At 36.7% G+C, this 23575-nt stretch overlaps 2 protein-coding genes across 2 annotated transcripts; both read right to left on the reverse strand.

Moving 5' to 3' along the window:
- Positions 1-553: 553 nt before the first annotated feature.
- LOC133739236 (calcium-dependent protein kinase 11-like) lies at positions 554-3713 on the reverse strand. Its single transcript, XM_062166979.1, has 7 exons — positions 2974-3713; positions 2500-2643; positions 2231-2383; positions 2005-2120; positions 1614-1781; positions 1288-1512; positions 554-889 (listed from the first exon to the last, which is right to left on the reverse strand). The coding sequence occupies exons 1-7, from the start codon at positions 3527-3529 to the stop codon at positions 749-751; spliced, it is 1503 nt and encodes a 500-aa protein (XP_062022963.1). The 5' UTR covers positions 3530-3713; the 3' UTR covers positions 554-748.
- Positions 3714-13131: 9418 nt separating this feature from the next.
- On the reverse strand, positions 13132-20739 carry LOC133735493 (uncharacterized). The gene is made up of 9 exons (XM_062162901.1): positions 20358-20739; positions 20174-20277; positions 19842-20049; positions 19218-19743; positions 18867-19118; positions 18564-18755; positions 18397-18471; positions 15856-18273; positions 13132-13646 (listed from the first exon to the last, which is right to left on the reverse strand). The coding sequence occupies exons 1-9, from the start codon at positions 20507-20509 to the stop codon at positions 13332-13334; spliced, it is 4242 nt and encodes a 1413-aa protein (XP_062018885.1). The 5' UTR covers positions 20510-20739; the 3' UTR covers positions 13132-13331.
- Positions 20740-23575: the final 2836 nt, after the last annotated feature.

Genomic DNA, 23575 nt, shown 5'->3' on the forward strand with positions numbered 1-23575 from the left:
TCAGTGCTGAAATTTGTTATATGAAATTGATAATTAGATATTATGTCGCCAAGAATGGGTGTCAAGGTGACATTTTGTCACAAATAATATATAATCAATTAAATATGAAAATAAAAATTTAATTAATTTCAAAATATTCAAAGTATGGGTGACAAACTTAGTTTGTCATCCATTCCGAACAGTTTGTCACCCATTCCCAACAATCCCGCCATCTTATTCAAATTACCCGCCATTACCCGCCATTTATTGAATTTCTGCCCAATTGTGAAATGTTTTAGGTGACAAAATATAGGCGTATAGGAGACGAAAAATATTTTGTCCCCTTTATTTTTGGGTGACAAAATTTAGCTTTTGTCACTAATAAGAATCTGTCACCCACTATTAGGGACAAAATTAGAGACAAAATGATTTTGTCACCCATACCAATGGGTGACAAATTTGTATGAATGGGAGACAAAATAGGTTTGTCACCAAAGGGGTTTTCTCCTGTAGTGCCCCAAGCGGCCTAAGAATTTCCTACAGAAGGGATGAATGACATACTAAATTAAACCACTTTTCCTATAATGGCCATATCTAATTTACTCTTCAACAATATAATCAATTAGTAACACTATCATATTTTGAACTTCAAAATGATAGCCAACATTACAAGTAGACAGATCCCTTATAATCAAGCAACACAAGAGTTGTAGCTGTTTAGTTCCTATTACAATTGCATGTGAAGAAGACATTGCTTTTGGTTAGTCTCTCATGCAGACTCTTTTATTCCAAAAGCATCAGCCAAATTAAAGTTCAAATTGCGAGAAGCAGTTCTGTTCCTCCCTATAGTACCATGATCACCACCCTTCTTCATCATTGCAGCAAACTCCCCGTAGTCAATACGCCCATCCTGTAAAAAGTAAAAACGATACAATTACACTGTAACTATTTGGATGATGTTATATGTATCTAATATGTGTTCTTGTGAAGGTCTATAAGATAACATTAAGACATTTGGGAAGACTTTCTCTTTTCTACTTCAAATTATAGGCTTTAAACCCACACAAAAATGAATCACATGCATATATTACCTCAGTTGCACTCATAGTTCATATCACGCATCCCTAAACATAATCAATGTTTTCTAAAATTTACACATACACAAAAAGTAAGTAACGTTAAAGATGCAGGTATCATTCGACTAGCACTTTTAGCTTCTTATCGATGTGGAATTTGGCAAAATAAAAGCTTTACATAATGGTTGTTGACACAGTGATTGGAAATAGAAATAATTAGCAACAGACTTACATTATCCTGATCAATTTCTTTGATCATATCATCCAGATGAACATCACCTAGACCGAAGTCTTTGCAAGCTTGTTGAAGCTCATCAATGGTGATGTAACCACTAGAATCTTTGTCAAAAAAGGAAAAGGCTGCAATTAAATTTTCCTCTCTTTCCATCTTATTTAAGTGTAACGTAGCAGCAAGAAATTCCCCATAATCTATTGTTCCACTGTTGTCTATATCAGCCTGTAAACATTGAGGAAGCAAAAACTTTATTAGGGTAATCCAAAATATGAAAGGAAGAATATAAAATTCTTGCTAATATAAGTTTATGGTGCTCTATTAACTGCTTCCATAAGAGACTTGATTTCAGATTCCATTAGGTCTGAGCCCACTTTTTTCAAACCCACTTTAAGTTCCTCAAATGTTATTGTCCCACTATTATCCGTGTCAATCATCTTGAACAACTCCTTTAAACCACCAATTTCTTCCTCTGAAAGTCTTTCTGCTATAACCTGCAAACAAAAAAACAATATAAGAAGATGGATATTCAAATTAATTTGTTTTGCTCTAATTATCGCCAGCATTTACATATTTGTTAAATAATCTATAGAAGATGTGTGAATGTTGATGAAAGCATAGATGAATTCATCAGTTGACTTCTATATTACTAATGCAGAATATATTTGACTGGAAAATTAAGAAACATGTAAAATTTGAACAGATTATAAGACATACACGAAGAGCCATCTTTTTCAATTTATTCATTGCCGAAAACTGCTTGAGGCGAGACAAAACTGCAGAGTCTAGCGGTTTGTCTGGGGCAACCCTATCATCAACAATCCATGGGTGACCTGACAAACAAAAGAAACCCATTGTAGAGTTCAACAAAACTAGCTACTATATGGATCTAACCCTTTCCTATTTAGCATATGATAACTTTCTTGACATAGTAGTTACTCACACAAGACTTCATGGGCAGTTATTCTTTTTCTTGGGTCCCTCTCAAGCATCTTTAGCATCAAATCTTTTGCACTTTCTGAAATACTAGGCCAAGGCTCAGATTCAAAATCTATTTTGCCTTGTAAAATCTGTCGAAAGATTCCTGCTTCAGTTTCTGATAATATGAAGAAATGTTATTACTTTGATGATAAAAAAAACAATATTATTGTAAATCTGACTAATAATTTTATTAGTTTGTATCGTAAAGTTGTGACTCATCAAGATAACTACCTGCCCAAAAAGGAGGAACCCCACTTAATAGAATGTAAAGTATAACACCAGCACTCCAGACATCCACCTCAGGTCCATAAATCTTTGACAACACCTCTGGTGCGACATAATAGGGACTTCCAACAACATCATGAAATACTTGTCCTGGAGTAGTAGAAAAATGTCAAATATAACAAAATAAGCTAGTCACTTCGTATATTTTATCAAAGAAAACCTAACATTGTTTTAGATTTTCAGACCTATTCCATAAAAATATAAATTTAACTTAACAAAGGTGATAGTAATCAATTTTAAGGATCAATAATTAACAAAAGCTTGAATACATACCAAACCATATAATTAACTAACCAAAAGAATTAATAGAGATTAACCAACCAACTCATATTAAAAAAACCAAAATGAACATAGTTTTCATTTCAATAGAGAATAAATTTAGATCTGACAAAATAAAAGTAATAATTAAATTAAGAAAACCTGGCTTATAGAAGATGGACAAGCCAAAATCGGTGGCTTTGAGCTTGGCATCATCAGAAGGAGTATCAAACAAGAAATTCTCAGGTTTGAGATCCCTATGCATGACCCCAAGAGAGTGACAGGCCTCGACAACCCCAACAATTGTCTTTATAAGCTTAGCAGCCTCTCTCTCACTGTAATGGCCCTTCTTAACAATCCTATCAAACAACTCACCACCAGCGCAAAGCTCCATCACCAAATGCACAAACACAGCGTCCTCATATGTTCCTTTGATTTGAACCACAAATGGGTGTTCAGACAAGTGGTGCATGATCTGAATCTCTCGCCAAACATCATCGTAGTCTTCTCTACAAATGAGCTTACGCTTTGGGATGGATTTGCAAGCATACAATGCCCCTGTGGTTTTGTGTGTACAAAGATATGTGGTTCCGAATTGGCCTTGCCCAAGTTTCTTGCCCATCAGGTAATGGTCTCTCAATTTTGGGGTTTCATAAGGTAAAACTGTATGATTGTTGAGTTTTCCTGAATGTGCTGATGCTCCGCCCGCTCTCTTCATTGTTAATGCTACCCAATTCGATAAAACTACCCAGATTAATATTCTAATTCATCTCCTCCTCTTTCGCTCTCTCCTATTTTCTTCAAACAAACTGTTATTTCTGTTTCTTTGGGTAGCTCTCTCCTACTCTCTCTTTGTCATTCATTTTTGCGGGCAAACGAGGATTGGAAAGTCTCTTTGCGTCACATGTGGATAGCTTTATTGCTACATCTTTACCTACTTATATTCTCTCTGCATGAGGATTCTAAAAATACGTTAGACTAGGGACAACTTTCCCATTTTTTTCTCTTTCACCTTTTGCTTTTTCTTTTATTCAATCCCCCCATCTTTTTAGTTCAGTTTTTTATTTTTATTTTTTCTTGGTTGAGGATTAAAATTATAAAGAAAACTCTCTATTACAACCCAAGCCTATTCTATCAAAATGAAAAGCATTAGAAGCAGATAAACGCAAGGAGTGATTCCAGATTTGTGCATTCAAGACATGCCTCAATGCCTCATGTCTGCAAAAGCATCAGCTAGGAAATTGGTCTTCCTCTTGATGTTCTTGAGGGATACATGGTGGAGTTGAGCAGCAAGGTATTTGATATCCTTAATGATAAGCTTGATCCACCAAGGAGGGGTATAATGGAACCCAAAACACTATCCAAAATGAGTTTTGAATCACCTTCGACTTCCATAAACTTGAAACCATGAATAAAATCAGCACAAGTTCTAATAGCTAGGGCTTTTGAGGTGAGGAAATTAGTGATACCAAGGTTCTATGAAGCAGCTAATTAATATAGGTTCTGCATTAGCATTTCTGAAAATAAAACCACATGCACTGTGTTGATTTAATTTAACTAAACCATCAAAGTTCAATTTAAAGTAGTCATCTTTAGCGGGATATTATTAAATAGGGAAAACATCATCAATGGTCACTGAGTTATGACTTATTCGACACTTAACTCACTGTATTTTCAACAATATCACTTAACTCACTCAGTTTTACATCCGTCTTTCACTTAACTCACTGTCGTTAATTCTACCTTTAAAAGCTATTAAAATTGAGGGTATATTTGTCTAAACACTAAAAAAATGCATTTCTAACTCTTTTTTTTCAAATTATATTTAAGTTAAAAAAAATCATTTTTTATTAGAAATCTCAGAAATTTAAAAAATTGAAAAAAGTCTAATAAATGTAAATTGAGGGTATATTTGTCTAAACACTAAAAAATGCATTTCTAACTTTTGTTTTTTTTTTTTTTTTAAAAAAAAAAAAAATTCAAATTATATTTAAGTTAAAAAAAATCATTTTTTATTAGAAATTTAAAAAAATTGAAAAAAAGTCTAATAAATGTAGTTTTTTTAAGTTAAAAATGATTTTTAAGTGTTTTGACAAATATACCCTCAATTTTAACGGCTTCTAACGGTAGAATTAACGGCAGTGAGTTAAGTGAAATACGGATGTAAAGATGAGTGAGTTAAGTGATATTATTAAAAATACAGTGAGTTAAGTGTCGAATAAGTCATAACTCAGTGACCATTGGTGATATTTCCCCTATTAAATAATATCATAACAAATCTTTTTCTTCATGCAGATAGGATTGTAATTTCATAATCAGAGGCTAGGCAGACGAGGCCGAGGCCTAGGGCCTCAGATTTTATGTATGGGCCTCAAAAAAAAAAAAAAAAAATTGTTGCCCAACTATAAAATAGACGCAAAGACAGACTGTTTTCTTTCTCAATCCACCACCAAAAGACATGAATCAACTTCAATTCACAATCCACCACGGCACATTCAATTCAACTCCTCCTTTTTTTCTTGTTCAAGCGTGAATCTTAGAGCTCCAAGCTCTTCTCTCTCAAGTCTAAATCGATCTAATTCCTCAATTTCGATACTTCCGAACAAATTTATACAATTTATAATTGAATTGAGTTTTATTGCTGAAACATTAGGAATTTGGGGGTTAGGAGATGAAGAAAAGTCGGTGACTCATGGCCGAAGAGTGAAGCCCAGAACTCCAGAACCAGAAGGCCTGAAGACCAAAAGACGGCTAAAAAATATGATTTTGATTCAACAAGAGGCTTGTTGGGCTGTTGGCTTGGTTGCATAATTTGGAAAGTTTTGATTCAACAAGACTATTGTTTTCTCCTTCTTTTGTAAAGTTTTGAGCATTTGGTACTTGAGTATTCAATCTTAATTTTAAGTTTATTCAAGTATTTTGTTTAAACCCCGAAATTTCGTTCACCTTAGAGAAGCTGTAGAGTATAAGATTTATATTGGTTTTGTTTCTTTGTTTATAATGATCATGTTATTTCTAGGTCTCTAAATACTATGACCGGTGAAAAGACCAATACTAAAAAAAATCTTTGTATTTTGATCATTATGACAAGCCAAACATTTCAACCACTCAATGAAGATCCCCAAGAATCAATGTTTAGATTAGGAAATGTGAGATTCCAAACCTGCACAAAGAATGGGCAATGAAAGAATAGGTGTTCTAAAGATTCATTAGAGAAATGACAAAAGGATCAAGATCTGTCAATGCTTACATTAGTAAAGAATAAATCTCTAGTTAGTAACATTTTTCTTATAAGTTGTCAGCTCAATATTTTAATTTTGGGAAGAATGGAGCATTTCCACATTTTTCTTAAAATCTTAGACTTTGAATGAGCAATTGTGTTTTTGACTAAAAAACTAGAAGCAGATTAATAGAAAACTTACCACTTCCTGCAGGACCCCAAACAAATTCATCCTCCTGATGTAGATAAGGAATACAGATAGCAACAATTTTCTTAACAGTATCTTCTAGTAGAATTGTAGACAGTTTATTCAGATTCCATTGAGAATTGAGTATATAATCAGAAACCAATTCATTAGTATCAAGATTAACAAGTCTCAATAGAAACTTCTTAGCTACTTGGCTATAATCATGCTCTCTTTCTCTCGAGAGAGAAACCCTCAGGCCGCAGCCGGCCTTGATTGGCGGCAACGGTGCTGCAAATTTCTTGACTCTCGGTGGAGAGGTTTCCCGGCTACGTAGTGGCTCGGTAATTTGGAGTTGGAAGGGTGGCGGCACTCCTCTTTCTTCTCCCCTACTTGGCGGTAGCGGCGATTGGCTTCAACGGTGTCCCATGATGGTGGTCAGTTTGGCTGCGAAGACGCTAGTTTTCTCGTTGATATTAAGCGATGCTGGGCCTTTCGTTTTGGGCAAGGTCGGATGGGAATTCATTGACGGCTAGGCTCAAGTCGATCTGGGTTCAGATTCGATCGGAGACACCTTGGAGGGGATGGATTGTTGGGATCGAGCAGGAGCTGATGGTGTGGAGAGTTGTCCCAGTGGCTGGGTTGGATCAGGATCGATTTCCAGTTGAGGAATTACTGCGGACACAGCTGGGTTCATTAGACTTCGTGGGAAGGACGAAGATGATGGTGTGGCGGCTCTGACGGTGAATGTCAACGGCGGTGCGGCTGGTGGTGTTTGGCTGGAACGACATATGTGGGCTCAATGGGTTAGGCTTTTGGTTTACCCTACCCGTTGGGCCTGCAATTGGAGTGGCTGGGCTTCTTGGGCCTGGAACGGGTCTGTGGGCTTCAGCTTTGGGCTCACTGGGCTAGGGTTTCAAGTGGGCTGGATTACCCTTTTACTGTGGGGATGGATGGTTTCGAGCTCCATGGCTTATAGTACTGTTTAATTTTATTTGGGTCGCAAAAACCAGAGCCTTAGTTGAAACCATTTTATGTCTGCTTCGAGGTTTCTTTGTTTTTGTTAGAATAATGTGTGTGGATTTCCTAAAAGGTGGGTGTACTCGGGATTTTTTGGGATGTTATTCTTCTAGAATAGGGTTTCATGAGGTTCTAAGGAACGATTCTTTCTATCGCCCCTTAGGGGTGTTTCGTTTTTGTACTGCTTGCTGAATTTTAATGAAAGTTAGTATCAAGAGCTGACCTATTTCCATCAAAAAATTAGTATCAAGATTATTCAAGGGGTGCGTCTATTGCCACCCTACGATTTTCTTAGTTCACCCTACAAACATTTGAATTATTGAAAGACTGTATTACCCAAGTGTAAAATGACTACTAAGTACATTAATTTTTTTAAATCTAAATTTGTAAGGAAAAATAAATAAATAACCAATGAATTAAATAGAAAGATTACTTAATTTCTCATTGGATAACATTAATCTTCATCTTCTCCACCCAAATTTGCATTTATTACTATTTTTTTTTGTCTTTTTGTTACCTCTTCATCATATTTAATGCACAAAATTATTAGTGTTAACTACATCAAAATCTTTGCAATACATTTTGTGAACACCGAAAGTAAAAATTTAAAACACGAAAGAAAAATCTCAATATCTTCTTCATTGCTCATAGTTGTTAACTAACTAATCTTTGACATAGATTGAAATAGATGAACATTGAAACAGAAAGAAAAAAAATTAAAAAAATGGAAGTAAATTAGATTATGATTTTGTTAGGAAACTTTAATATATTATAGTTTTTTATTGGTATAAATTAAATGCAAAATTTTCATTAAAAAAAATCTCTTTTAATTGGATATGTCATATAAGGATATTCTTGGAAATAGAAATGGGTTACATAAGTAAATTTAATAATTGAAATTAAAATGTAGGGTGTAATGAGGAAGTTGGGTGAACAAAGAAAATAGTAGGGTGGCAATAGCCACACCCTTATTCAAGTCATTATTAGAAATAATTTTAATAAGAGGAAAAGAAAAAGCCCAGTTAATTTTTTTTTTTTTAAGGAAGCGAAATAAGGGCTAACTCCTTGCCCTCATTCAAAATTTTAATAAAAAGCCCAATTAAACAGCCAAAAATTAATAGAGTCACCATTACCAACAAACTATCTCAAACCATCTTGAAGAATATATCTGTAATCTAAAATTCCTTTCTAGGTAAGGGAGGAATTAGACTTTTTCTTGACATTCCGTAAAGAGTAATTTTTTAAGTACTTGACTTGGGTAATTTGTACCCACCAATTATGAGGTTCAATGAGAATTTTCCAACCAAGTTTAGCTAAAGCAGCTTGATTAAAATGAGCAAATGGTCTAATTTCTAAACCTTCTTTTCTTTGGGAGAGCAAACAATACCCCGAGCAATGGAACTTGTGTTTCTTTGTCCCAGAAAAACTTTCTACATTCATTATTAGCTCAGTGGTTAGAGCACCCACTACCTAATGACAAAGTCATGGGTTCGAGTCACCATGGGGGTAGGAGTGAAATCCTTTGATCCTCTTTTAATAAAATATATTAAAAAAAAATAAAAAATAAAAATAAAAATTGATTTAGGGCATTTAAAATAAATAAATAAATAAATAGATAAACCTTAGCTCACCCAACCCTTACATATGTCAGTGAGAAACGAACCTATAACCTTTACAATGTTGGAAATAAAACTTACCAACAAGTCATAGCTCACTAGATAATGTTGATTTAGGGCATTTAAAACAAGAGAGTACATGGTAGGCATTCCAAAAAGATTAGCTTTGATTAGGGTAAGCTTACCTCCATGAGAAAGAGAATAAGCTTTCCAGCCAGCAAACTTCTTTTGCATCTTGAGAACTAGGTCTTTAGAATTATAAGATCTTTGCAAAATACAATATTGTGAATTCCAAGATAATTAGAACTATTGTAGTTTACTGTTGGATCTGAAGTAAATAACTAAGGTTATTCCTTCTAGCATTAGGAACATTATGAGAAAAACCAACAGTTGACTTGTGATAATTAATTTGTTGTCCAGTAGCCTCACTAATCAGATTCATAGTAGATAAAATCTTTTTGGCCGCAGTACTAGAGGCCTTAGCAAAAGTTAGACAGTCATCAGCAAAATAAAAAACATATTACAAATCCTAATGCCATTAGGAGAACTTAATAAACTAACCTGATTCTTAGGATTAAGGATTAAAGGGTTTAAAATTCTTAGTAAAGGTTCCAAGCATAAAATGAAAATATAGGGGTAGAGGAGATCATCTTGTCTCATTCCTCTTTTAGGAGAAAAAGGACTTTGAGGCTTACCTTTTAGGACAATAGAAAATTAGACTAAGTGATACAATTCATTATCAAGGAAATCCATTTTTCATGAAAACCAAAATTGGAAAGGTAATGTTGAGTAAAATTCCAGTTAATTAGGTCATAAGCTTTCTCTAGATCAATTTTAGGGTCATAGCTCCAAATCTGCCTTCTTTTAGTTGAAAGAAGAAGAAAAAAATTATGAGCAATACGAACACTATCAAAGAAGAGGGTAACTGGTTGAAAGGACCCATATCCACTTTGTCCTTCTTTACCTCAAATGCATTCATATTCAGGCCTACTCTAAGTGGAGAAAAGTAGAAGCACTAGCACTAATAGCACTATTGAAGAAGACAATATCTCTCCTTAGACCAGTAGCATTGATGAAACGAAGTCTAGGTCTTCCTTTAGCTCCCTTCTTTGTAACAGTCTTCCATTCATGAGAGTCTGCCTCATTATCTTGAGGGTACGTAACCCCAATTTTGAGCATGATTAAGAGAAGGCACATGAGTAGGAGAAGGTCCATGTTGGTCCATCAGGCACGATCTTGAGGAAAGACTAGCATCACATTATCTGGAACAAAGGGATGCAACTTACAATCAATAGGCAAAGTTAGAATGAAAAGTCCTATCTTTATTAGGGTACTGGTCCATCATGAGAAAAGGACGGTCCTCAGTATGCTCAGGACAAATACCAAGTGGGTGATCAACCCGACCACAGTAAAAACAAGATTCCAATATTGTTTCATAATGCATATTCACGAGCAATGTGGTTATCCTTCTATAAGTGAATAGGATCAGCGGTGCATGTATCAAAATCTGTTAGTGCATATCTATGCGGATCAGCTATGTAAGTGTCCATAGTCTTTGGTCCCGTATGCATCAAAATCTATTAGTGCATGTCTTAGCTAACTCTACTATGCACAACTTTAGGCATGCACGAGCAATGTGGTGCATGTCCTTCTTCTCTATCTAGAGTAGCTTGATCAATGCGGTCACACTCACTAATTCTATTAGCAATGCTAGCAATACTAATAGTGTTCCAAAGGTGGAATGGTAAGATAGGAAGACGTACCTAAACCAAAAGATAATCAAGCTGATTTCTTGCTGGGTGAAAGCCCGGGTTCCATCTCCGAAATGCAAAAATCTATCCCTGAACATACCAAGGACGGTGCTCTAGAACATGCAAAAGGTCAGCTTCTTTGTGGAATGTGACTTTGAACCACTTGAATCCTGCAATTTGTAGCTAAAATCCTCCAGAAAGGTGAGCCCAGATAGACTTCAATCTTTGAAGGACATTCTGGGGTGAGACTGGTTCACCAAAGACTTGCCACAAGGACCAGTCTTGTGTTCTCGAACATACCAGCATGTGTGAATGGGTCATCAAACCTAGTCTCTTAAGGAGCAGAATGGAGTGGGATAAGATAGGAGCCAACATTGGGAGCAGCTGTTTCTAGATTAGGGGTGGGGTTACTAGTACCCTCACTAGAAGGAGAGATTCTTCCTTGTGAGGTCTCAACATAAGGGTCAATGTCATCTTGAAGGTCGGAGAAAGCATCAGAGATTGGAACCTTTGACATGATGAGGAAAACAGAAAAGGGGTTTAGAATGGAGGATTTTGTGAAAACAGAGTAGGAAGAGTTGTAAAAAGAAACCAAAGAGGAAATTATGAACTAAGAGCAACTCCAACAGATTCTCTATAATTTTTGTATTATAGGGAAGCAAAAGTCAAAATTTTCCATAATTTTTCTTCTTCAACTTCAACAGATTCATTATTTATAGCAATCTCTAAAATCTCCATAATCCCTCCTTATAATTTTAGAGATTGCTGTAAATATATAAGGAGTTTTATTTTCTCTTTCCTCACTATCCCTAAAATGAGAATAGTTCTAGGGAATTTATTTGAGCAAAAAATGCTCATTTTTTCATAAAATAGAGAAAAATCAAAATAATGGAAACTGTTGGAATTGCTCTAAGAAGCCAATTATTAAAAAAAAGGGAGGACGATGCATCTTGAGGGGGTTAAAGAAAAAGAAAAGAAACATAGGTTTTCTGAATCTAGGGAAACTGAACAGACTGAAGCTAGGAAAAGATTTGAAAATCAAAATATAAATGGAGGTTTCATGCCACCCCTTCAATCTACCTTCTCTCTAGAAATTTTCTCTACCCCAGTCACTATTTTGAGAGTCTACAGATCCCTTTCTCTACCTTCATCTCCAACCCCACCCCTTCAATATTGTCCATCCCCTCCACCCCTTCAATCACCTTCTGGTTCCTCTCTCTTCCCACCTACTTCACCCATCTACCATCTCTCTACCTCTCCACACCATACTGCTTTTATTGGCTTTATGTTAATGAGAACAGATCTCATCTTCACCCCCTTCACTCCATCTGCACCCCTTACATTCTCCATCCCTACAACCCAAGTATGGCCTTTTGTCACTGATTTTCTACTCCTCTAGTCCAGATCTACCTTCGAAACTGTCCATGTCCTCTTTAGATGGCATTTGTTGCTAGTGCTTCCGGATTTGCTTCGTTCTCCACCACCACTAAACGAACTTACGCCCGTTGGTGTATTTTCACTCCTCAACAGCGAGTGGATCGATTTCCGCAATCACACTTTGCTAGGTTACTTGGTGTTTCTTGGGCATATTTGAGCCATGTGTGTTGTGTCCCAACTGGTGTAGAAGGAAGCAAGATGGTGCTTTGGTGGCTGATACTCTTCAAGCTTGGACATGGAGGTGGCGGCGGTGGTATTCTTGGGAGGGAGCTGGTTTTCTCTTGGTGGTTGCTAGCATTAGTACTAGGGTTTTTCATTTTCAAGTTTGGGCTTTCAAATTGTATTTGGACCAAGCCTATTAGAGGCTTTAATTCTCTTTTGCTGGGCCTGTATGCCTTATTTGCTGGGCCTACGTGCCTCTATTTGCTGAGGTCTTTTGTACCTCTTGTATTGTGGTGTATCTTTTGACACATCTAATACAAACTTTATTTTCTTCGACCAAAAAAAAAAATGGAGGTTTCATGCATGTCATGTAACATGGCCGCCAAATGGCAAAAGAGAACCTGAGAGCCGCGCCAGCAATCCAAAAACAGAAGGTAATGGGGTTTTATCATATCAAATCTACCAAAGAAGAACGGAATAAATGAATGAAGATGGTGAATACTAGGGAGACGGAGGGAAGTAGGCATCGTGTTCATCCACCACATAGCGTTCTGCCAGAGTACTATAGCAACTTTAGTTCTCCAAGAAACCAAAAAGAACCAGGCAAAAAAGAGGTAGATATGGGTGGAGTCGTGGAGTCTATTATATAAAGAGCTTGCCGTACTACTGCTGCCACAAAACATATCAAATGCAAAAGAACGCAGAATATCAAGAAAAAATGAAACAAGCTGCAAGCTATTCAGTAATTGGCAAAACGAAATCCCAGAAGATCTTCCACCGTGCAATTAATGTGTACTTTCAGGCTTTTGAAATGGCCAACTGAATGAAGTCAGTCATCCAACTCACGTGAAAACTTTTTAAAGTCTGATTATGTGACACCAACAAACTTTCCAGTGAACTTTCCGGTGAACCTATGTAAATTCAGAGAACTAGCAACAGAAAATCACACAATAACTCGAGTGTCACCCTGTCAATGTAGTCTTACATGTCACAAACTTAAAAGTCATTTCAACTGTTACAATACTACGACATACCCTGTCAATGTAGTCTTACATGTCACAAACTTAAAAGTCATTTCAACTGTTACAATACTACGACATTAGAAACCATATTTTGTATTAGTTCCAAACTTATGAGGTCCACAAGTTGTGCATAGCACCCAACTGACTCAACTCCGCGCACTTGAGAGATATTTTGTAAAGCTCCCTGAGCTTTTCAGCATCCCCAGATCTGTTGGATATAGTCTGCAGTTGCCGAGGTTGAGAAACAGGTAATTTGTTGCCACCTGCTGAAAGTGTCACGGCCAACATCTTCTTCAAAACCATCTGCAACTGATTCCAAAATTTGGCATGTACCTCAGAGTCACCACTTTTCAAAGAGTCTGAATCTGTTTCCGACGATACATACCGTCCTTCAAACAAACAAGACACAGCTGATTCCAGCATCTGGAAAATAAGAAATAAAGGCACGGCAAATGATAACGTTAATAAGATTTGCTCTAGTTTACTTATTATACGGGATAACACAAAAATTGTCAGACAATTTACCGAGTACACCTGAAATATGTTAACATCCCTTTGTTTCAGTCCATTGCATCCCCAAATTAATCGTTTTCATTTCTCCTAAACCCAATAGCCAGTACACTGACTTCAACAACCTGGAATCCACAACCTATCCCACCCCATCTTTTTAAAGCCATTCTTTATCACACCATAATTCATTCCACTAAATCCTAATAACTTGATCTGCAATCAAAGCCTTCAGACCTCAAATTCACAACTTGGGCAAAAATAGGGAAATAATTACTTTATTCTACATTCAAGACCAGTCCATATCATGGCCCATTTCATTGTTTATAAGGCCAGTCCCAAAATCAAATCACAATAATGTCTTGATAACTTCCAACTAGAATTAAATTACTAGTAAGTTCAATGTCATTTACCCATGAAGATAAACAGGAGTCAGCAAATGAGTCATCAAAAGGAATGAACAATTGTTAGACAAATGCAGCAAGCAAATAACTTCTTTTCCTGGTCTAACAACATGTAAGATCAATTAAACTTATAATTAGATGGTGTGTTCATGAGTAGTTTTAGTAGTAGTTTATGACATCATTTCCTCATCTTGTAATGATCATAAGAGTTGCAGTTGTATGAAAAGTACATCGTGCGATGGAAAACTTATAGTGGTGTTCAAAAGTATGTGAAGAGTTCTCTTTACAGATATGTATTACAAGGGTTCACATTTAATTGACTAATCAGATCCTTTTTCTTTTCTTTTTTTTTTGATAGAAAAAGAGTTCATCAATAATAGAAAAATTACAGAGCAGTGAATAAAAATTCCAGTGAACTAAAAAGAAAAGCTTAAAAAGCATCATCAAAGCCAACAATGAACAAAGAACAAAGACACTACACAAATATGGCAACAAAGGATCTTCCCAATGCTAATCCCATATGGTCATACTTTAGGAGGTACTCCAGACTTCCCAATTTACATGAGAGGAGTAAACTGAGTAAGAGTGGGGTTGTCCATCAAATATTTCGTAACAAAATCGACACGAATAACATTCCTAGAAGACCAATAACCACCTTCTCCTATCTGACCTAGATGGAACCAGCACTATATCCTCAACTAGAGATAAGAAAGAAATGATTTCCTCAACTTCCAGGTCGTTAATGTTCCTTTAAAACCCAGAATGCACCTCAGGGGACAGAAGATTTGATACACATCCCGGGGAAAAAAAAAAAACATGACTTCGAGATAATTCATACAAATGAGGAAAGGGAAAAAGAACTCTCTAACCCAAACCCCCCCCCCCCCCCCCCCCCCGCTCTTCTTTTCCCCATTTCCTAAAATGAAACTGCTACAAGCCGTAAATCAAATCCCTAATTCTCTCCACATAAAAACCCTAAACTTAGCATAAAAACCTCAATATACAAAAAATTTACTTTTCTTAGAATCTCATTTTTTTCATGAGCGAAAGAAGACACAGCATCAGTCTAAAATAGCCAGTTTTAAACTATCACTGTTTAAATCATTTATATACATTGTTGCTAGTAACCTCTTTGACTAATATAGCACACTAGTGTACTTACTATTAGAATTCAACACTGTAAAATAAACAGCCAAAAAAAAAGAATAAAGCATTACCATCTTCACATATAAATAACAATCATGAAAATAATAACTCCATATAAGTTTCTGAACATAAATACATAATATCTTATGACACTGTACACTTCTAAATGGGGTGCATGATTGACGAAAAATTATATGGCTGAATGCTAAATAGTTACAACTACCAAAACTCTAATGCGGTACCTTGAAGTTGAAAATGAAAACAGAAAGGCAGAAAATTGAAAATATAATTTTCCCATGCCGTGCAAATACAGCTAAACGAACTCAGAAACTAACATGACAAAAACAGAAAATTATTCCAGAATGAGCACTGTACATTCTCACATTTCATGTCATTATGGTTTTGTCAAAGTGGGCTTGAAGTAAAATAAATGTCTAGATCGGAGAAACTTCACCATATAGTTTTCAAGTCTCAATGCCAGTTTCAAATAGGAATGGATTAAATGATAATGTCATTAGCAAGTACTCAATATTTTTAAAGAAATAATCATGTATGTACAGAGTTCAAGAACATACCACATTTGAGTGCAAGTGGCTTGAAACTTTCAATGAGAGCTCTGATCTCTCTATAAGAATAGTTAGGTACATTGTAGGATGTGTTTTTGGGCCATAGAAACCCATGGCCTTTTGCCAGTTCCTCTCTGCCAAGGATGCATACTGCTTGACCCGCTGAAGAATACTGTTTTCACCAATGGATAAGTTGCATTTCTTTTGATCTGGCTCCAAGAACTTCAAACAACAATCCCTTTGGTAGCAAGCGAGCTGATAATAAGCATATGCCGCCTCCTGTTTCCGTAGTTCACCTAATGATTCATAAACAGACAGTGCCTTCCTAATGGCATCATTTGCTGAAATCTCATGCTTTCGTGATTCTTTTCTTGATTTTCTTCCAGTAGGACTAGTGGACCCTGTATGCATGTCTTCCAACACTCCAGTTCCATAAACTTCCACTGTAATATCTTCTCTTGCCAATAGCATTCCGAGTCTCAGATATGTATGAGCGAACTGTGTGCATACCTCAGTCCTCAAATCATTCAACACAGAGCCAGAGTCTTCAACAAAAGCACTCAGCTCTGCCTTTGCTGCTCCGTAAAATTTAAGTGATTCGCTATATTCCAATTTTGCAGTCTCCAGTGCATGAACATATGCATTAGGAAATGTGGAATGCATCTTAAGACCATCGATCTTTGATACCACCTCTTCTGCCACTGCTCGTCTTCCATGGCCCAAGTTGCAGTTTATTAGTACAATGTTGGTATGATCAGAAACTTCTCTGAATGATTTTATAGCATCTATAAAAGCAGATTCAGCTTTGCTCAGTTCTTTCCTCGCAAGTCTATTGCGGCCCAATTCATTGCATACCCACCCTTTCTTTTTCATTACAGATTGTAGCTCTTCTGAACTAGATGGAAAACCACATAATGCCTTTCTAGCTTCTTCATAACAGCATAGGGCTGCTGAAAGATTGTATTCAACATCTCCAATTGCAGGACCTCCAAGGTACTTGAATATTCCCCCAGTTTTTTTCAAAGCAACATCGCACTGAGACACCACTGTCGACTCAACATCCAGTATGTTTTTATTCTCCGCTTCCAAACAAAGACTATCTTCCAGGTCTCTCAAATGTGGGTAGGTGTTGCTCTTAGGATGTGGTCTTTTAATGTATTTCCTGCCATAACTTACCGAGCGCATATCACCACTTGGTCCACTACTGCTACTAGCACTGCTACCACTGCTTGCCCTATCACTTTGACAGCTGCAATTTACTAAAGAACATGAAGTGCAGTTCTGCACATGCTGCCCCAGCTTCCTCTTAAGCCTTTTAACTTCTTTCACAACCTCAGATGATACTTTTACCTCTGAAGTAGAATGTTTTCTCTCTTCCGGTTCAGATATAATACTATCCTTAGCTTTATGGAACTCAACATACACATCTCCCACCATTATCCATGCCTTGGCCCAGAAGAGGTAAATGGATGAGAATTGCTCAAAAGTCAGACAATCACCATTTGAGCTCTTTAGAAATCTCTGATCACTATTATATGATCTTGTCTTTTTATTTGTATTATTATTTTTTGACTTTGAAGACCAGCAACTATTCATTGAAGAAATGAATTTTGTATCTTCAAGATACTGAGGCATTGATCCATAGACAGAGCATGCTAATTCTACAACCTTTAAAGCTTGATGTAACTGGTCATCCTCTAAATAAGCTTGTCCAAGTGCCAAATAAGATTCCCCAAGCAAAAGAACCAGCTTCCATAACTTATGGTCCAACTTTGATGTGGGAAGCCATTCCCGAATGTCACAAACTTCGATACAGTCAGCATCACCACATGCACAAACAGAAAGATTAACAGATGAAGCTGACCTACTACTTTCAACTTGAGTTTCACTATCCTGGGATTCCTGGCCCACTAACTTGGGTTCCGTAATATGCAGTTGCCGCATCCACCTAAGAGATTTAATAGCTTGAGAAACATGGTGTATTGCAGCAAGTTTTGAGGAGATGGGTTCAGCAATACTCTGAACTACGTCTGTTGTTGTTGGAGACAATTTGCAAACTGTAGATCTTTCATCACAAGAGAAATTTGGTATGGATTCTGGCAAATCTCCAAAGTCCATGTCACCTGCTGTTATCAATTTTCTTGGAGAATGTGCATTTGCTTCTAGAGTCATATTTACAGAAGCACCTGGTACTATATCTTGAAAACTTGGTCCATCTTCACATGACTTTTCCTCTCGCACTAGAGATAATAACTGATCATGGACTAACGATTCAGAAATACTACTTAAAAAGTCTATAGATTCTTCTTGAGCATGGCTAACTGTAAGCTCACATTCTGCTGGCAGAGCATCAGATGTTAATTCCAGCTCGTCATCATTGTTCAAAATAAGCCTAGCAAATTGTTCATGGGCAGATGCACGTACAACCTGTTCAGCAATGCACTAATTATAGTTATCATTTTATTTGTATGCTTACTAATTTTAGTAAAAGTCAGGAAGCAATAACCAAAGAACAAAAAAAGAAAAACATCAATCTAGTAACACCGCTACCAGATGATTTGGCTCATCAAGAAGTTCCAAACATTTTCTAAAGAACCTCGCACACCTTGCCACATTGTTTGGAGCCTGCAGCAATTCAAAGAAACAAAAAATTATTTGTAAGAAATAAATACGTGTATAGGAGTATGTACCAAATACAATAGAAATGTCTTTCACACCATTGAAAGTGAGAGCCTGTGAGCACTTCGATACAAGAGAGTCCCCAATGAATACAAGGAATCACTTCTCCGTCGATGCAATAAAGAAGGCAGAGAGCTTGAGCTATCATCGCAATCATTAGAAGAGTGGTTCTTTGGAATAACAGAAAGATCGAAAAGTTGAATGTCATTTTCCCCAGCACTTTTATACAGCTGAAAGATTATAGAAAGGATGAATGTTGTCATAGAGATGCCACTATAAAGATTGTTGAAAAAAAAATACGAACAAATACCAATGTCAAACAAATTAAATCACATCACTACCCAATAAGCTCCAGGATCTTGCTTGCAGTTTTCTTGAAGGAACCTTAAAACAGCAAGGCCATTTTGCTGTACCACATAAGGATGAAAAGCAGGAGTGCCATCATCAGATATTCCTTTCAGTAGAAATATATCATCTGTTTTCAGAAGCTCGTAACTATGGACCACACCGTTTTTATGATAACAGATGGCCATCTCTGGCACACTAGCCATGACATTGTCTAGCCAGGCTTCAAGCCAAGTTATAGGTTTAACCTGTCACAATATGTAGATAAACAAAGAAACCAAAAAGAAAGTGAATATGCCAAAAGAATAGGAGGGAAAAAGAAAAAGTATACAATAGTTCACTTTTACCTCTCGGGAAACGTCCCATAGATGCAGGCTAACAGCAACATATTTTTCATTACTGAACAGAAGCAAGTCACTTCCAAGTAGCATGCGAAAATTGTGAAATTGCCAAAACAATACCCGTAAAAACTCATCGTTATCACCTCGTTTATGTTTTTCAGACTCTTGCATTGAAGACACAGGCTTGTCACCAACTTGCGAAGCTTTTTTCACAGCAGTATGTCCCATTTTGTTTTTATTTTTCTTACTTGCCCAAACGAATTCATCTTGTTTAACTTGTGTATACTCTGAAGTATGCTTTGTCCCTTCACCCCGAGCCACATGATGATGCTGTCCCACAAAACCAGTATTCACTCCAGGGAGAACAGAAGCATTTGACTGCTCATTTGATGCGACATGATGAGTTGGTGGGCAATCACAAGCTTCCATTCGAACAGAATGCATGGCGAAATTCAGAAACAAAGATTGATCAAGACATTTTGACTGATTTTGACGTCTTCTGATCAACTTTTCTCCCTCTTCAACATCAGGCCTACACACCTCAAAAAGCACGTCATAAGTTACATAACAAAATAGGGGACACAGAAATGATGTATAAGCAAAGTTAAAGAAAGTTAGCGATATACAAACCCGGTATTAAGAATAAGTGTGTGCCCAATCCGCTGAACTGCAATGGAAAGTCGAGCCTTTGAATATGGCATTTTGAATATCTGCTTGAGAATGTCAGCGGGAGCAATTACATCAATCTCATCTCCATACTCAACTAAACCAGAAACAGCAAGGGCCTCACATTTCCTAGCAAGATTTGATGTGACAGCACCGCCATCCCAGGCTTTATCTGCCAGCCAACCAACAATACAATACTGAGCATAAGGCAATGAATCAACATTGCAAAAGAGGCCCGAAACTCCAATTTCATTACTAGATGATGATGATAAACCACATGAAACAGAAAAGTGTACCTCCGGAATGGACGGGAAGAATCTTATCGGGAAAACTGGAAAGGAGCGGAGGGCTGTTGAGATCAGTCTCAGTGGGAAGCATCCGATAACGAGGAGCACTGACTCTGGAAACAGAAAAATCAAGTCAAATCAAATTCATATGCATGCATGTATGTAGAGAGAGAGAGAGAGAGCGATTACGGACGTTTGGGGGGAGGGAATGAGAGCGGAGTGAAAAGAGTGGAAGGGTTTGTCGGTGGGAACAGGGATTGAGCCGCAGAGGAAGCCGACGGGCTTTGGCCTTTCGATTTCTAATTTCCCTACGCATCGTAGCTCTCGCGACCCCGATTTCTCCATCACTGCCTCTTTTTACTTCGAATCAAACAACAAGCCTATCCAATTTCTAGCTTTTGTTGCTAGCCAAGCATGGGTGCTCCCTCCTCTTCGTCGGAGAGGGAGTTGGGGAACTGTGCTGGTGCTGGGAGAGAGATAGTGATGGCAATTAGAGAGAGAGAGAGAGATCCGTAGAAGAGCTTGAGTTGAGAGTGGAGAGAGAGGAAGTTCACTAACTCACGGCAATGGGAGCTTCTATTCATACCTCTATAATTGGTATTTGGACTTCTCTACTTAATAGACCTCCAACTTACTTGTACAAATATCTAATATGTTAGGCTCCCTCACTTTCCCACAATGCCCATCCTGCAATAAAATTAATAAAAGTATTTTTTTCTTTTTGGAAGGAGCTAGGATAGCCTCAAAGTCCATGGCCTTCAAAGGTCATCTTAAGAGATCCACTTCGGCAAGGTGCTGATGATCATGAACTAGGGCAAATAATTGGTTCAGTAGTGAAGAGGAAGAAAGCTTTGCATGCTGAGATATTTAAAATTGCAAAGACACCAAGTAGGCCAATGATACATATTGGTGGCTAATGTGCAGGTTCTGCAAAACCAGAATTTATTATAAACACTATGAATCTACTCCCCACCATTGAATCAAATTCTAACTAATAGTAGGTATATCAAGTGGATTTATCGGAACTTATCAAAATTGGTGTGAGGCCATGTCTACTTACCTAAGAACCTATGACTTCATCCACTCTGATTCAATTTTCACTCTTTATTATAAGGACATATGCGAAATGGAAGACATTCTTTTAGAAATGGATAGGATTTTAAGGCCACAAGGTAATATAATTTTCAAGGATGATGTGGATATGTAGGTACAAGTTTTGATCAACTTGGTGTGTTGGCACTCCATACAAAACGGGAAAGCATCTTTGCAGTTTAATGGGTTTAATATCTTTTATTCATTTAAAGATATTTTTCTGTTGCCAAAGTATATTATTGATTTCCTAAGTATTTTAGGATTTGGTGTCCTTAATTGTTTATATTTCTTTTAATACAAAAAGATTTGTTTTTCCTTGTGGAATGTGTATTAGGGTAAAAAGCTGTTGGATTGTTTTTATAAGGTGACGGTAGCTATTCTAAGTGGGTGGAAAAACAGACGGCATAAGAAGGGAACTTGGAACGCAAGAAGATCTTGAGGCGTCTTGCATGTTTGCTAATTGAGTCTTCACAAGAGTCAAAACACTTGGTCCATGTTTAAGTGTTCTTGATCATTGTTTCGTATGCATAACTTCTCTTGAGATCTGTAGAGGAGCTGTGAAGAAAGGAGAGCGATATTTGGTGATCGTTCAAGTGAAGAAGGAGTTCAAGATGGAAGACAAACTTGGTATTAGTTTTCATCTAATCATTGTAGCCGAGCTAGTGCTATTCAAGTTTGTAAAGAACATATCCTTCATCATAAGTTTATTATTATTTTGGGTTCTCAATCTCAAGAGTAAGAGCCCCGCAGTGTTTTTAATCTCAAAAGTTGAGATTTTCACTGCGTAACCAAAAATCTGGTGTTCTGTTGGTTATTTTTGGTTTCTGCCCAGTAGGGATTGATATGTGCCTTGCAATCCCCATTTTCCAGAAAACACATTCTGTCCTTGTATTTTTAGGATATGGTTGTGAAGGCCAAGGCGCTCCTATATGCAATGCAATATGATGCCAGAATTGTAGACCATGAAGAGGGTCCTCATCGTATATAGATAAAAGATATTGTTGGCGGCTAAGCAGTACTGGACAACACTAGTACCAAACCAAAAAGAAGGAGAAAGAAGTAAAGAATCATAGGGCTTTTCTTCTTCCTTACTTTGATTGTTACATTTTTCTGTCCATAATTTGTCTATCAAGTAATTTTTTTCCGGCACCCATTTTTATGGTGTGATAGATACTTGGGATTGAAATCTGCATACCAATGAAAAGTAAAGGTTTTCGACAAAAAAAAAAAATAATAATAATAACTTTTTTTTTTTCCTCTTTTATGTCTTTATTGGTAATTTGACATGAGTTGATAAAGTCAACTATAACTTGGAAAAACAGAGAGGTCCAAGTGACAATTATGGAAGTATGAATAGAAGCTTCTCTTCTTTTTTTTCCCAAGAGTGTAGTAGGTTCGACTCTCCATCCCCTCTATCTTTATGTGCATGTTGTGTTTTCTTGGTAAAAAAAAAATGATTTCAGTATTAATTAAGACAATAAAGCTTAGGGCAAAATTTTCAATAATTCATATAACACCCTTTCCCGCATATAACTCCAGAATAAATGAAAGGCAAAAGTGTAACTAGGGTAGAAAATCTAGGACGTTGACAACTTGACATAGGTTGTCACTCACTCTGTTAGAGTCGGTTATAGCTAGGTCTTATCAACTTCAAAACCAAAGTTTTCGGTTTAAAATGGAGTTAACAATTACAACCAAAATTTTTGGTATTTAATCATAACTATCAAATTCGGTATTTCAGTTTTCGGTATTACCAACTGTACAACAAGTATTTGTTTGTACTTTTTAATATAAATTAGAATGAACAATATTATTATAGTAGATTTTTTAACTTGATGAATTGTCGAAAATTTTGTATTCATCTACTTATCTGATTATAGCTCTCTGATGTACATATGACATCAAGTTTTAGTCATTTTCAATAAAAGTAATTATTTAACGATTTTTTATCCAGTTACTTAAAATACATGTACTATTAATATAGTATTAGTAATAATGTTAATACTATTATGAAAATAAATTATGTTTATATTTGTTTAGACTTTAGAGCAAGTGGGTATTTCATTAAAAGTTAAACTATGCCAAAAAGATGGCAACGTCATCGCTGCTCTATACAAACCCTAATTGTCATGGACTAGGACCTCAACGTTGATCCTCTGTGACGGCAGCCCTCTCATTCTCTGCAATTAGATTCACTAAGGCAAGACCAAGCACAAGAATTTTTTGGCCTTTGAAGAAAACACTCGGGTGGTTTTCTTCTCCTTTGAATCTTCGAGGTTGCTTTGGTAGCGCCTCCACTGCTTGTTGGTTTTCGATCAC

This window comes from Rosa rugosa, chromosome 3 (assembly GCF_958449725.1).
Source record: "Rosa rugosa chromosome 3, drRosRugo1.1, whole genome shotgun sequence".
NCBI lineage: Eukaryota > Viridiplantae > Streptophyta > Magnoliopsida > Rosales > Rosaceae > Rosa > Rosa rugosa.

Bases quoted from the DNA above. Each gene is read 5' to 3' on its own strand.
- LOC133739236 (XM_062166979.1), bottom strand. From the start codon at position 3,529: ATGAAGAGAGCGGGCGGAGCATCAGCACATTCAGGAAAACTCAACAAT. The intron at 1,513-1,613 runs GTTAATAGAGCA...CAATGTTTACAG, and splicing joins TCAAGTCTCTTATGGAAGCA to GCTGATATAGACAACAGTGG. The intron at 890-1,287 runs GTAAGTCTGTTG...TACTTTTTACAG, and splicing joins AAGAAATTGATCAGGATAAT to GATGGGCGTATTGACTACGG.
- LOC133735493 (XM_062162901.1), bottom strand. From the start codon at position 20,509: ATGGAGAAATCGGGGTCGCGAGAGCTACGATGCGTAGGGAAATTAGAA. The intron at 20,050-20,173 runs GTACACTTTTCT...GTTGGCTGGCAG, and splicing joins TCTTCCCGTCCATTCCGGAG to ATAAAGCCTGGGATGGCGGT. The intron at 19,119-19,217 runs GTAAAAGTGAAC...ATATTGTGACAG, and splicing joins TATGGGACGTTTCCCGAGAG to GTTAAACCTATAACTTGGCT.